The sequence below is a fragment of the Asparagus officinalis genome, chromosome 3 (assembly GCF_001876935.1).
Source record: "Asparagus officinalis chromosome 3, Aspof.V1, whole genome shotgun sequence".
Lineage (NCBI taxonomy): Eukaryota > Viridiplantae > Streptophyta > Magnoliopsida > Asparagales > Asparagaceae > Asparagus > Asparagus officinalis.
The window spans coordinates 14,301,123-14,315,738 of NC_033796.1; the positions used below are offsets into that span (position 1 = coordinate 14,301,123).

At 36.2% G+C, this 14,616-nt stretch overlaps 1 protein-coding gene across 1 annotated transcript; it reads left to right on the forward strand.

Moving 5' to 3' along the window:
* On the forward strand, positions 9,408-14,382 carry LOC109834661. Its single transcript, XM_020402692.1, has 6 exons — positions 9,408-9,506; positions 9,615-9,746; positions 9,838-10,001; positions 10,175-10,229; positions 10,335-10,481; positions 14,023-14,382. Exons 1-6 carry the CDS (start codon positions 9,408-9,410, stop codon positions 14,380-14,382), a joined length of 957 nt encoding a protein of 318 aa, XP_020258281.1.

Below are 14,616 nucleotides of genomic sequence, written 5' to 3' on the forward strand. Positions count from 1 at the left end.
GGAGTTGACTGGATTCATCTACTCACATGCGTGGGTTTTGAAGCTAATGAGAGGTCAAACTAACGGCAGAGAGCTTCTTAGACCGGCAGTAACACGATTTGCCACATCATTTATGACTTTGTCAAGCATCCATCGACAGAAAAATAACCTCAGAAAGATATTTAATTTGGAGCAATGGAGGCAAAGTAAGTGGACAAGAGATTCAAAGGGCAAATCAGCTGAAAGGATAGTTCATATGCCATCTTTCTGGAACAACATTGTTCGTATTCTCAAGCTGACGGCTCCTCTTGTTGGTGTTCTGAAACTTGTTGATGGTGATAAAAAACCTGCTATGGGATACATTTATGAGGCGATGGATAGAGCTAAGGAGGCTATTGCTAAAGCCTTTGGTGATGATCTTTCAAAATATTCTGAGGTATTTGATATCATTGATAAGAGATGGCATGATCAGCTTCATCGGCCTTTGCATGCTGCAGGATATATCTTAATCCTGCCCATTTTCTATGCACCATCCAAACATCCAAGGTAGACATAGAAAGTCTTTATCAAGTCATTTCGAGAAAAGATGGTGCCCACACATGACCAAGACAAGGTGATAGGCAGTTGGCATATATTACAGGCGCAGCTGTCGGGGTTCTTTTTGTATGGCAGATAGCTAAGAGAAATAGATAAGAAGAAGTCTCCTCAGGTAAATATGCATAATATAAACTCTCAATCGACTTAGATTTTTATAAGAAATACACTACTAATCATAGTCTATTTAAATTGACAGCTGTCATTGGTGGGACGTCTTATGCGCTGCATCACACCGAGAGTTGCCAGAGAAGCTTGCTATTTAGAATCCTTCAGCCTTACTTGTAGCTCCTCCTGTCTGCTGAAAGAAATTGGAGTACTTTTGAGCAAGTATGATTAGTTTTATTTTATTGAACAAAATAGATTTAATTCCCTTAGAGATATGGATATTGATTTGATTGATTTGTATAAATTACAGATACACACCAAGAAGAGGAATAAATTGGATCATAAGAGGCTGCAAGATCTAGTTTACTGCAAGTACAACCAAGCTTTGAAGGAGAGATATGACTGCAGAGATTCTATTGATCCGATTAAGTTGGCTGATATAGATGAAAGCAATGAATGGTTGTTAGGGCAATTCGGTGAAGGTGAAAATGCAGAGAATGACTTGGTGGAGGGCGAGGACAACCTTACATATGGTGTCATAGGAGATGCAATGGGAGCTGAAGAAGATGATTCTATGTATCTAAGATCGACTAATAGGTTTCGAGGATCTTCGAGTGGTATTGGTTCTTCGTCGAGGAGGAGGGAGCCAGTTTCTGAGTCAGAAGATGAAGAGGAGTTCAATAATGAGGAGGAGACTGAAGAGGAGGATATACCCTCGGAAGAGGATGATGATGATGTTAATGAGGATGATTAGAATCATTAGGCTATTATTTTGCTACTTATTTGCTTTGTTTAATTAGATTGCTTGCTTTGTTTTGATTTGATGTTAGTGAACTCCTTAAGTGTTCAAGCTGCTTTGTGTTTTTGTTTTGATGGACAACTTGATTTGCTTCGATGATTAAAACTTTATTTTGTGATCTAGTAGTGTATATTTTATTTATCTTGAGTCTGAGGTTACATTTTCTGTGTGAAATTTCAATTTTTTATTGAGTGCGCCTCGCTTCACTCGGGCGCGCGCATCGCATTGCGCCTTGCGCATGTGCGCGTAAACTGACATTGCGCCCCGCATTGCGCCTCGCGCATTGAAAACACTGTTTTGCTCAACGTACTACGTCTCGTGTTGTAGGTTTCTAAATGTTAATCCCACTTAGATACGGGAAAAATGAATCTAGGTAGACTATGCTTAATAGATAGAGCCTCCACTCCATCTAGCAGCCCTTCCCCTAGGGGCGGGTGGAGGTAATCTTGCTGTAGCGCTCTGACGCTCTTGTTGTTGTTTCTTTTTTTTTTAAATACCCTTTTGGGTAGCTCGGAGTTTCGGAGAGCCGCAGGGTGACGGAGTTCTGGCATAGTCGCCGTCGCGTATTTTTACTTGTAAAGACTCCACTGTAGTTTTAAATTTTATTCAGACTTAATAGTTTATTTTCATATTGTAAAGGCAGTGTGCCTTAGTGCGATTTTTAGTTGATTCATGTTGAGACATTTTCATTATTTAGATATCAGATGTATTATAGTTGAGACATGATTCTTTTTATTTATGAGATATCTCTTCTATATCATGTCTATTACATTTATTCCCTTTCTTTTACCTGTTTGTACCTGCACTTCTATTTGGTTCTACTAGAGGATATTACTGTGATTGGTGAAACATGTTTATGCACGGTGTGGGTGCATGGCAGGTTTGACATCTCTGATTTTACTTTGGACTGCAGCCTTGTGTGAACCCAGGGGCGTCACAGTTGGTATCAGAGCTCTAGTTCCAGTATCCTTAGGATCATCCTGTGTCGAGTCGTGAAGCTAGGATAGAGTTTCTTAGGATTCATGAATAGAGTCCGTAAGGATTTCCTAGTATGAGTGAGGATGATATATGCGTATATCTCAAAAATTAAGAATTTTTTTTATGACAACTATTTTATGTTGATTGAAGATATTTGCGTGAATACTATGTGTTATGAATTCGTATTGTGATACGTTATATATATATATATATATTTGCTATCTCACTTACTGTGAAAATTAGCTCTCCTTTTGATATTATAAATATCGAAATGAGGATGTGGTCGAGGTAAAACTCGTATCTGGAGAGCTGGGCATGCAGAGTCGAGCCACAGCAGGCTCCACAGTATTTGATCGACTTCATAGCGCCGTTAGCAGCAAGATCTTACAACAATCAAGGAGCAAGAAGTGTATCCGTTTCCGTCAGCAACACCACTTTCAAGAGATTCACCACCGGTCGTACCCGTCGTGAAAGTAAAGATGAAATACCAATGAGTACACCACCACCACAATCAGTTGTTGATAGAGCCGCAGAGCAGGAGATTTAACTCTGAAAGGATAAGAAAAATATCAGACAGTATGAGCACCAAAATTTCAAGGCTCACCAGTTTCAATTGTAACCTATAAGGGAAAGAATATATGAAAGTTTCTTGAACATCGGCTAGGAACCAAGCAGAAGTCAAATATATATTCAGCATTGAGGACCATCGCTGGAGGATAGCAACAACATCCAGATTTTTGACGAGACGGTAATTATCACCTATTTGGGAGAATTTAGGTCATTTCTTCATCAAACAATTAGCGCTAGTCTAAGTGAAGCATGGAGATATACCCATAGTGAAGGAAGAAATCAAAATTCAGAATAGTGACAATGACAATGGCAAGAGAACCATTGCGGAAATCTAGAGAAACCTAATAACGGGAGAATGATTTTATCCCAGCAACAAGGACAAGATAAGAAAGGAGCACAATGTGATTAGAGAGCGTCGGAGTAGCGCAGAGACTCGGAGAAACATGTTATAATCACAACAAGGTCGAACAAATAGCAAAAGACTTGTAGCAGTTCACAGCAGGAAGCTAGCATGATAAAGGTCGCAGTCGGCAATCTCAGAGTTGTAATTTCGACCAGCAGTGAGGAAATAGAAGTACTACTTGTTAATCCGAAGATTTAGGGGCCAACAGGTCAGATTTGCATTATCCAGAAGATTTGTACTATCCAGCAAAGTCTATTCAGCTGTACCGCATGATCAGGGTACGAGCGGAGCTTTATTCGTGATTTCATTTTCAGTTCGGATCTAGTTTGATTTATGAAATTCGTTTATCTCTTATCCTTCGTACCTTTGTTGATGGGTGTCAGCTTGTGGCATTCCTTAGATTTTCCATTGTCAGTGCCTACCCCTCTAGGGGGTGTCCCTTCCATCTGTAGGAGATGTGTCATCAAACTAGATGAGTCTGAGTTAGACATCGAGTTGATCGTGTTGTCGATGACAAATTTTTGGTACGGATTGGTTATCTTCCTACCATGATAGTATTGACTGCTTTGCGTAGACGGTCAATTTGCGAGCGTCTGATGGGTCCGAGATGATTGTAGCAACCTCCCAGGGCAACCGTTTTGCGGAGTCATTTCTGACGTACATCGAGGAGATGATGCGATGGGATCAGGGTATTGATTTATTGGAGACTAGAGTTGTCTCAGAGTATCAGGATGTCTTTCAGGACATACCTGGATTACCTCCTGTGTAAGAGGTTGAGTTCTGTATTGAGTTACAGCCAGGCACAGCCCCGATATCCCGCGCACCCTATCGCATGGCACCAGCTGGACCCAGTTAGACGAGTTGTTAGCTCAGAGTTTTATTCATCGGAGTCATTCTCCGTGGGGAGTGTCATTTCTCTCCGTGAAGAAGAAGGACGGCAGTATTTGTTTGTGTATTAATTATAAAGAGTTGAACAATGTCACCATTCGGAATAGGTACCCATTACCTAGGATTTATGACTTGTTTGATCAGCTGCGCGAAGCGCATGTTTCTCGAAGGCTGATATTCGTTTAAGGTTATTGTAGTTGCGAGTTCGAGAGAGGGATTTTCCCAAAGCCGTGTTTTCCTGATTCAATATGAATCTTTTGAGTTTCTGGTCATACCATTTGGGTTGACCAATGCACCCACTGTATTCATGGATTTGATGAACCGGGTTTTTCGTCCCTTCTTGGATCAGTTCGTGATAGTTTTTATCGACGGCATCCTCATTTATTCGAGATCGGAGGTAGAGCACGAGCAGCATCTCCTGTTAGCTTTGTAGACTCTACAGAAGCATCAGTTATATGTCAAGTTCAGCGAATATGAGTTTTGACTTTCAGAAATCAGATTTCTCGGTCACATCATCAGCAGAAAGGGCATAGCAATAGATCCGGCTAAGATTTCAGCAGTTCTTGATTTGGAATCCGCCGAAGACGGAGATAGAGATTCATACCTTTTTGGGTTTAGCCAGCTATTATTAGAAGTTTATCTAGGACTTCTCGAAGATTTCGACACCACTTACACGCCTTACGAAGAAGGGTGTATAGTTCATTTGGAGCATAGAGTACCAGAAGGCCTTTGATTCCTTGAAGGCTAAATTGTCTACAGCGCCAGTTTTAACTATTCCGAGCAACGACAGGACATTTGTGGTCTACACAAATACATCATTGGCAGAGTTAGGAGACGTTTTGATGCAGACTCAGAGAGTAGTAACATATGTCTCGTAGCAATTGAGAGTACATGAGCAGATCTATTTTCACTTATGACTTGGAGTTAGCAGCAGTGGTATTTGCACTGAAGTCATGGAGACTTTACTTATATAAAGTACAGTTTGAATTATTCACAGACATCAGAGTCTTAAGAGCAGATCTATTTTTACTTATGACTTGGAGTTAGCAGCAGTGGTATTTGCATTGAAGTCATGGAGACTTTACTTATATAAAGTACAGTTTGAATTATTCACAGACATTCGAGTCTTAAGTATCTTTTTTCTCAGAAGGAACTCAACCAGAGACAAAGGAGGTGAATTGAGTTTATCAAGGGCTACGAGTCTGCGATTCAGTATCATCTGGGGAAGAAAAATATCGTAGCAGAAGACTTGAGTAAGAAACGTCAACATCGGGTTTCGGCTTAGAGGTGCTCGTTGTATTGAGATATTCTCACCCTTAGCCAGTGTGATTTTAGACATGAGATTGGTAGAACCAGTGCATTGTAGGGAGCTGTGTCAGTGCAGCCAACTTGGAGTGTCAGAGTTGTCAGAACTCAGTTAGAAAACTATTGAATTCAGATCCAAAAGGAGGAAATTTACAAAGAGCCTAAGACTGATTGGACCGTTGGAGCAGATGGAAGTCTACAGATGAAGGACATGTTGGTTATGCCAGCCAATGTAGAGCTTAAGAGGGAGTCGCTAGATGAAGCACATCGTACTCGGTACACAGTGCATCCAGAGACCCCTAAGATGTAAAATGACCTAAAGAGACACTCTTGGATGGAGTGATATGCGTAAGAAGATTTCAGACTATGTAGCTAAGTATCTTACCTGTCAGTGAGTAAAGACGAAACATCAGAGACCGACAGGAACACATCAGCCTTTACCCATTTCGGAGTAGAAATGGGCGGACAATTCTATGGACTTTATTGTAAGGTTATCGAAGTCAAAGAAAGAGAATGATTCGGTTTGGGGTGATAGTTGATAGACTGATAAAGTCAGCACATTTTATTCCAGGGAGGATATTTATTCAGGAGACTATTCAACTTCGTGGAGTTCCAGATACGACAGTATCAAATTGAGACGGATTGTCAGACGGAGAGAGTAATTCAGATGTTAGAAAACAAATTGTGGGCTTGTGTTATTTGATTTTTAAGGTAGCTGGGAGCACCATATTTCATTGATAGAGTTCGTTTAGAACAATAATTATCAAGTGACAATTGGTATGACCCCGTATGAAGTATCGTACGGGAGGCCTTACAGATCGTCTATATGTTGGGTAGAGCCGGAGAAGAGTTTAATACTTGAGCCAGAACTTATGAGACAGATTACTGAGGAAGTAACATTGACCAGAGATTGGATTCTAGCCGTTTAGAGTCGGCAAAAAAGCTATGCTAATAAGAGATGAAAACCCTTGGAGTTTCAGATTGGAGATTCGGTTAGGCTGAAGGTATCGCATGTGAAAAGTGTTTAGCAATTTGGGAGACAGAAAAAGCTTACATCGAGATACATTGGACCGTATCAGATTTTGAAGAGCATTAAAGCTGTGTCATACAGACTAGATCTTCCAGCATCGATGTCTAGTATACACAATGCATTTCATGTTTCTATGCTTAGGAAGCACTTTCATGATGTAGAGCAGCAGCGAATGATGAACACACTGAAGATTTAGCTTTAGAATGATCTGACTACGATTGAAATCCAAGTTTGTATGCTTGCTAGGGAAGACAAGAAATTTAGAAACAAGATGTTTTTCCTTTGTGGCAATTCAGCAAAACCGGAAAGGAGTTGAGAAGGTTCTTGGGAGCGCGAGGAGGGTATACATCACGACTACCCACACATGTTTGATCTAGTAAATTAAATTTTTGTATGACTTGTTTATGGCTTATGGTTGCATGTATGGCGATGTTTATACTTAACACTAAAATAAGAGTATTACCACTTATCTCCTAAGTACTTGGAACATATGGTATATATATGAGGGGTTCCTTGTTTGGGTTTTCGCTCGATGTACTTGTTCCATTTAGTTAGGTGTTAAGTGGGGGTATTTACATTTTAGATGGTTAAGTGTAGACATCGAAGATGATTTTTGAGAGCGCAAATATGTTATGTCGCGCGACTTCCTGCACCTATTGAGGAAGTTGATTGATTTATGTGTGCGATTATTTGTGTGGTTATATTTAGATTTAACGCTAGAATGATGATATTTCTGCTTAATTCTTAATCTTTTGGAACACATGGTATATATATGGGGGGTTCCTTGTTTGGATTTTTCGCCCGACGTACTAGATCCATTCGATTAAGGGTTGAGTGGGAATATAGTCATCCTGGATTGTTAAATATAAACATCCCTATATGCTTATCAAGAGTAAATATTCTGAGATGTTTATGTTTGCGCCTTTGTGGGTTAAATTAGACCCTCTACGTGCTTTTCTAGTATTATTATTTGTTTAAGTATGATTTCTGAATTTCGAGGACGAAATTCTTTTAAGGCAAATGCACAATTCATGCTCGATGTATAAATCTAGAAATTTATGACCAGCGAAGAGATTTTATATTTTTTCTCACGGATGTAGTTGGAATTTGGAAAAACTTAAAAGACAAAAGTTGTAGGTATCTTCAAGAGCTTTCCAACAAGTCTTAGATCACCTCATTCCGAGGTCGGACATGAAAGTTATGACCAAAATACCGGAGGTCATTTTCCTAGTCAGATTAGGATTCCTGGTTCGGGTCAAACGGGTTTATTTCGGGTTTACATATATATAAACACGTGTTTTCACGAAAATTAACATCCTTACATCAGAGTTTCAAACCCTAGCAGCCCATTTTCCTCTCTCTGAATCCCTAGCCCTAAAGTTGAAAATTTTGAGAGCTTTGTGAAGCAAATATCGACACGAGGACGAGATCATCAACGTGTAGGAAGGGGAAAACGGCTTGGTTGTACTTCTTTTTAGTTGCTGGTTATTTCAGAGGCTTAGAACGATGTCTAAGGCAAGATTATCTTCATCCAAACCCTTCCCCATAGTTAAATAACTAGTTAGATGTTTAATATGATGTTGAATATGTGTTTTCATACTTGAATCTTAACATGATGTGATAAAAGTTAAATTTTTTGATGTTAAAACATAAACCAATGCTAGATTAGTAAATTTTTTTCTTGCTGTTTATGATAGTATCATGATCATGATCATTAGGATTTTTCATAATTTTATTTATATATGAGAAATTTAAGAGATGTACTAAATAAATATTTTCTGCAGAAAACTGTAGCAATTGTATCATGTTTAACTGAGATTTAGAAATAGAAAATAAACTCCAAATTTAACCAAACCAGTGCCAAATGAAAGATATATGTATCTAGTTTCTAAAACAGAAGACTAATCTTAAAAAGAGATAGTATAGAGAAAGATATGTTATATTTACTAACAACATGTAAATTAGTTTCACCAACTTTATACTTAAATAGTGGATCATTAAAAAGAATGATCCATATGCCCAAATGATATGTATCTAGTGCAATTAGTTTTTTATCTTTAATATTCAAAGTCAAGTGGAGAAGTACCAATCTATGACAGGTTTGTTATGTAATCAATAAAAAAGTTTCAAATTATGCGGTCTCTAAACAGAAGGCATGAAATGACTCCAACTGCAACAATGAAAACCGAGTCTAAATATTTGGAGAAATGGTAGGCATATTGCTGCCATTAACTCTACCAGTCACATTTTAAGTATGATTTATTAATTTTATAACTTGAAGCTGAACTTTGAAAGAAAATTTCATGTGTAAAGTACCAATCTTCGAAATTAAGCTTCAGTAACGAAGTGGAATCATAACTCGGCACATTTAAGCTGAAATCTGGAAGCAACTCAAATTTTCTATCTACTTCACGAAAACTGTGCTCAATTTCTCGAGCTTTTCTAAAATGTATATTCCTCTTTGCACTACAATCTCCAGAAATATCTTATTGCTAAGTTAAAGATAACTAAGCCAGCCGCACATAACATCAAATGATATAACATAATGCTTTTACTGAAAAAAAGGGAATGATGCAAATCCTATTTGCAATAGGACTTGCTCACCATATTGTCAATTTAATAACCCAATTCAAAATAATCATATTAGGATAAGGATTTGAATCATGATCCACAACAGAAATCATGCAACAACCAAATATATCTGCCCTATAAAGAGTTTAAAAATCCCAGTCTCCACCATTGTAATCAACAAAATGGTGGTCACTAAGTTTTACTGTTTGGGGCTTGTTCTCCTTTGCTTTGTCCTTTGTCTTAATGGAGCCAAGGGAATAAAGAGAGAGGAGCCCACTCAGGTACATACTCTTTCTTACCACTGGCGTCAGTACATACTCTTTCTTACCATTGGCATCAGAATAATATAACGTTTTATGAATATTATCTTTAATTTTTCTTTGATGCAGGACGAGGCCCTTCATGAAAAGGGGCCCGGAGTGAAGGTTCTTTTTCCAGAAAGAAATTATATTGCAAATGGTACTTCTATTTATATTTCAAATGGCACTTCTGTTAATGGTCTTGGTGATCGTGTTCAATATGTGAGATTTAGATGTCCCTCATTCAAACTCAATTTTTATTTAATTTATGAATATAAATTTTCATTGCCTTTCATTTCTGCTTCATGTTCAGTTTGCATCATATTTCAGTAATGAAGGAAAATGGGGAACCCAAGCAGCTCTCATTGTCTATGGTTTACCAAATGTTCAAACTAACCAACTCTCTTCAGTATTTGTTAGCCTTGTTACTGCAATGAATGATTCATCCAACATTTTGAATTCAATATCAGCTGGGTGGCATGTGAGTAATATTTATTGCAAACTTGGTTAAGAATTTCATAGTAAATGTAATTATTCACTACTATGTTGAGATTTCTTTTTCCTCTTAAAAAAATTCAAATATTTTAATTTGGAAAATAAATTTAAAATCATATTGGATTATAACATGATCTTTTAAAATTGTGTGCTAGGTATTTCCGGATCTATACGGTGATAACGATACTCATTTTTTTTACTTATTGGACCGTAAGACTTATCTTCTTATTGATTTTAATACTGGTGATTACATATTAATTACGTATTAATTCTTTTTATTATTGAAATTCATAGTCTATAGTATTAATATGCTAGGCTGATGGTTTCAAGAATACAGGCTGCTACAATGTTCTATGCAAAGGCTTTGTACCCTCTAGTCCTTCACAAGCTCCAGGGTTTAAGATTTGGCCACTTTCCAAATACAAGGGAGACCAATATATTATAAAAGTTAAAATACACAAGGTGATACAATTATTTTTCTCCATCTATTTATTTTCTACCAACTGATTCTTACAGAAATTTCTTAAATCACTTTCTATGGGCTATACTACAATAAATTATCAGAAAATATTGTATATAGGTAAATATTAACAAGTTCTACACTTTTTTTTTGTCCTCAAAAAGTAGAGAACCTGCTAATATTTACCTTTTTAATATATACATAATATGCATTTAAGCCAACATCTATTTTGCATGTATTAATTTGAAGGGAAAAAAAGAAGAAGAAGAATTCTAGTTACATGTATTACTTGTTTAACCCATAGACATGCCCTTTTCCTTTTGAAGATAACCAAAGGTTTGCATAACCTAGACAGTAAGTGTATCTTCTACCCTTTTCTTCACTAAGCTGAGCTTATGAAACCACTTAATTCAGTGGGTCTTTATCATGAATTACAATTGTGGACATGATTAAAAAAAGCAACTAAACTATCATACTTATTTTTTTATGAAAAATTATAAGATTTCATTAATTAAAAACTTACACTATTACAATAAGTAAAAGGAAAATGCATAATAATTTTAATGTTTTGTTGATACTTTCACATTACATTCACTTTTAACTTATCAAAATTGATGGTTTGTTTATTCGGTTTCTTTTCAAAGGTCATAATTCGAGGTAGTTTTGTGAAAACCAAGATATAGGGAATAGTTTTGCAAATATGCTTGATTAAAATGGGAAAATATACCAAAACCTAAAATAATATAATAATATAATCAAGTAAAATATAAAGGGTTATTTGTCTATAAACCCAAAGTTATACCCTCATTTATTTTTGAACCCACCCACTCCCAAAATTACTCGTACCCAAAATACTCCATTGAATTATATTAATACCCTCTTTGTAATTTGTCCTATTTTGTTAGTTTAGTATATAATTAGCTACACTTTGTGCTTAGATATAAGGTATATATTTAAACTAAATGCTTAAATCACTGTTTTTTTTGGTGTGCTTATTCATACTAATGTCGCGTAATCACGAACTGTAGATACGATTTGTGTCCATAAACATAAAGCTTTACCCCATTTATTTTTAAATCCAAAAAGGATTTCTACCTATAAACCAAAAGTTTTACTCTATTTATTTTTAAACCAACCCACTTACAAAATCACACTTGGAATCAAATTACTCCACCAAATTAATTTCAAAGCCACTTTGTATTTTAATAGTTTGTTAAATAGTGAAAGTTGTTATGTTTTTTTATATTATTGTTCTAAATGGTCACCTAAACTTATATTCTTAAACTAAGTGCTTAAACTATTATTTTCTTAGGCTTTTTTCACATATTTGTTGGGACATAGCAAACTATTTATGGGTTTTTCGCCTATAAATACAAAGTTTTAGCACCATTTATCTTAAAAGTCACACGCTTCAAAATCATGCTTAGACCCAAAATACTTCAACGAATTCATTTTAAACATATTTTGTACTTCAACAGTTTGGTATATGGTGTAAGTTATTATGTTTTGCTAATTTACTATATTTTGAAACCCAAGCGTTTAAAACATTTTTTTGTGTGGTTTTTTTAATGCTAATGGCACGGCATAACATGGTTCAATTTTACCTACAAATAATTCCAAAGTACATAATGCACTATTTGTGCCACTTGATGATGTAGATAATTAAATAGTCACCTTGCACAATGTCATTATTTCACGCGTTAATTTTCCTCTTCTTTCTTTCTTTGTTTCTCCAATAAGATCTCTCATTTTTATGTATCTTTAATCGCTATTTTCTGTTTGAGTTAACACTTTTAGCGATTGTTATAAGCTTTGTTTATACTTAATCCTTTGGTCAGTAGTTACTTATATGTCAAACTGAGATTTCTTAGAAAATTTATTTACTAATATAAACATGGCTGAGAAAAAAATGTAGATTTCTATAAAAAATTGGAAAATTTAGAAAGGAATATTTTATGCTAGGTGTAAGGGGGGGGAAATGAAATCTGAAGCTTGAAATGTGCTTGGACATTCAAGTTAACCTAACAAATCGTTTTTATAGAATTTATAATTCGATTCTTTCCTACATCTATCCAACACTAAAATGATTAATGCCTTTACACACACACACGCACCCACGCACCCACGCACGCACACGCACGCGCGCGCGCGCGCGCACACACACACACACACATATATATGTGTGTGTGTGTGTGTAAGAGTATTTCTGCTATTTCTTTTAAAAAATTTATCATGTTACCCTTACTTGATAAGCAAAATATCTATTAAGTTGTACACCGTTTATGTGATTCAAGATTCTCAATGTTTGATCAAATAAGAGTGCCTAATATTAACAATACTTTTTTTAGTGGATTAAGAATTTTCTCATATTCCATGATAATAGGGAATACGGACCCCTTCAGTGGGTCGTATCACTTATTTATGCAGAACTTGCAAAAGAGTGGCATGTGTCCAATTAAGCCCAAAATACAATCTTTCCTCATAAATAATCAAAGATGGGTTTTGACAGCAATTGTTCTGCTATTCCATCATCTTCCATAATCTTCTTCATGCGGTATGCTTCAAATTGATAGCACACAATGATTCATGGGTTTTCTTTTTTCTTTTTTATTTGAATTTTTAGGGAGACTTGGAGAGTATTTTGTAAATCTCAAGTAGGGTTTTCTCTTCCATTTCAGAATTTGATTATTAACCTCAAATAGAATTTTCTCTTCCAGTTTAATATTTGATTATCAATCTCAAATAGAGTTTTCTCATTAGCGGATTAAGGGATCAAAACCTTGAATACAACCAGAGTCTAAATTTGAACATTCTTATTCTGAGACTCATCAACCTGATAACAAACTAGATATGAAGAGATAAATCTTTAACAATCCATTAGAGCATTCAATCAACACAATAGGAGCCACATCTCAAAATCTCTACTTTTTAGTAGACAAATTGAGGAGTCCGTATCCTTTACGAGCTTTGTGAATTTCTAATTACCCTTTGAGAAGAATCAACAAAAAAATTAGCAAGAGAGAAGCACCAAATCACAAAGAGAGAAGGATCGTGCTTGTTGCTTTGTGGGGAAAAAGGAATTGGGGATAGAGAGGAAGATTTGTTACTTTGAAACGTACAAGCTTAACCCATCGAATACTTTTGTGCCCTTTGTTGGAAACACGGCACTTTTTACATGTTTCTGCATAAATGAGTTACACGACTCGGTTTGAGGAGATCCTTACTTGATAATAGGCCTCATTCCTATATAACACATGTAGCATACCTCTCATAATAGTAACATTTAGCAATTTTTGACTATCATAACAAAAAGTCATAATTTGGTATTAGGTCTTGGTAATCTATGGCACCCTCATTAGTTTCCATACGGAGATTATAGTGTTTCAAGATCTTTTGAGGATATAGCGTTTGAAGATCTTTTAAATTTTATGTTGAAAAAATAGAGCCGTATATATTTGCGCATTGCCACCTTTATTAAAACTAGAAAATGTAATATCATGGTCATGAATTTTTTTTGTGCTTGTAATAATCTTATGGTTACAGGATAACATAAGTGGAAATTGGTTGTTGCACGTTCAAGACTCCTTATTAGGGTATTGGCCAGAAACTTTATTTACTAGTTTGTTCGAGAGTGCCCAACAAATCGCCTGGAATGGAAATGTTAACTTCGCCAAAAATCTAAAAGGTCCTCCACTGGGAAGTGGTCATTTTCCCGAGGAAGGCGGGGGAAAAGCAGCAGCAATTCAGGATATTCAATTTGTGAATCAACATGGACAACCCTATGATTTGACACCAGATCGAGTGAGCAGTCATGTTGATAAAAAAGATTGCTACAGAGTGGGAGAGTTTTATCGTGCCGAGATTGGATTCATGTTCTATTTGGGTGGCCCAGGAGGTTGTTAATGCTAACAACTTAAGTTGCAATAAGGTGCATTGCAATAAAGTTAGATAGTGAAGAGTCCACCTCTTCAGAATAAACAGGACTCATGTCATGTGATTTTCTATTAAATTATAATGAATTACATGTGAAAAATGGTCTCGACTATTAAAACTTGAGAATATCTAAATTTGGTCATGAAAATCTATCGGTCAAGAAACTAACTTGAATATTGCTTTACGTTCCGATTCATATTTTAT

Excerpts from the sequence above, each read along its gene's own strand:
- LOC109834661 (XM_020402692.1), top strand. The coding sequence starts at position 9,408 with ATGGTGGTCACTAAGTTTTACTGTTTGGGGCTTGTTCTCCTTTGCTTT. Across the intron at positions 9,507-9,614 it reads AGAGAGAGGAGCCCACTCAG|GACGAGGCCCTTCATGAAAA; the intron begins GTACATACTCTT and ends TCTTTGATGCAG. Across the intron at positions 10,230-10,334 it reads TTTTTTTTACTTATTGGACC|GCTGATGGTTTCAAGAATAC; the intron begins GTAAGACTTATC and ends TTAATATGCTAG.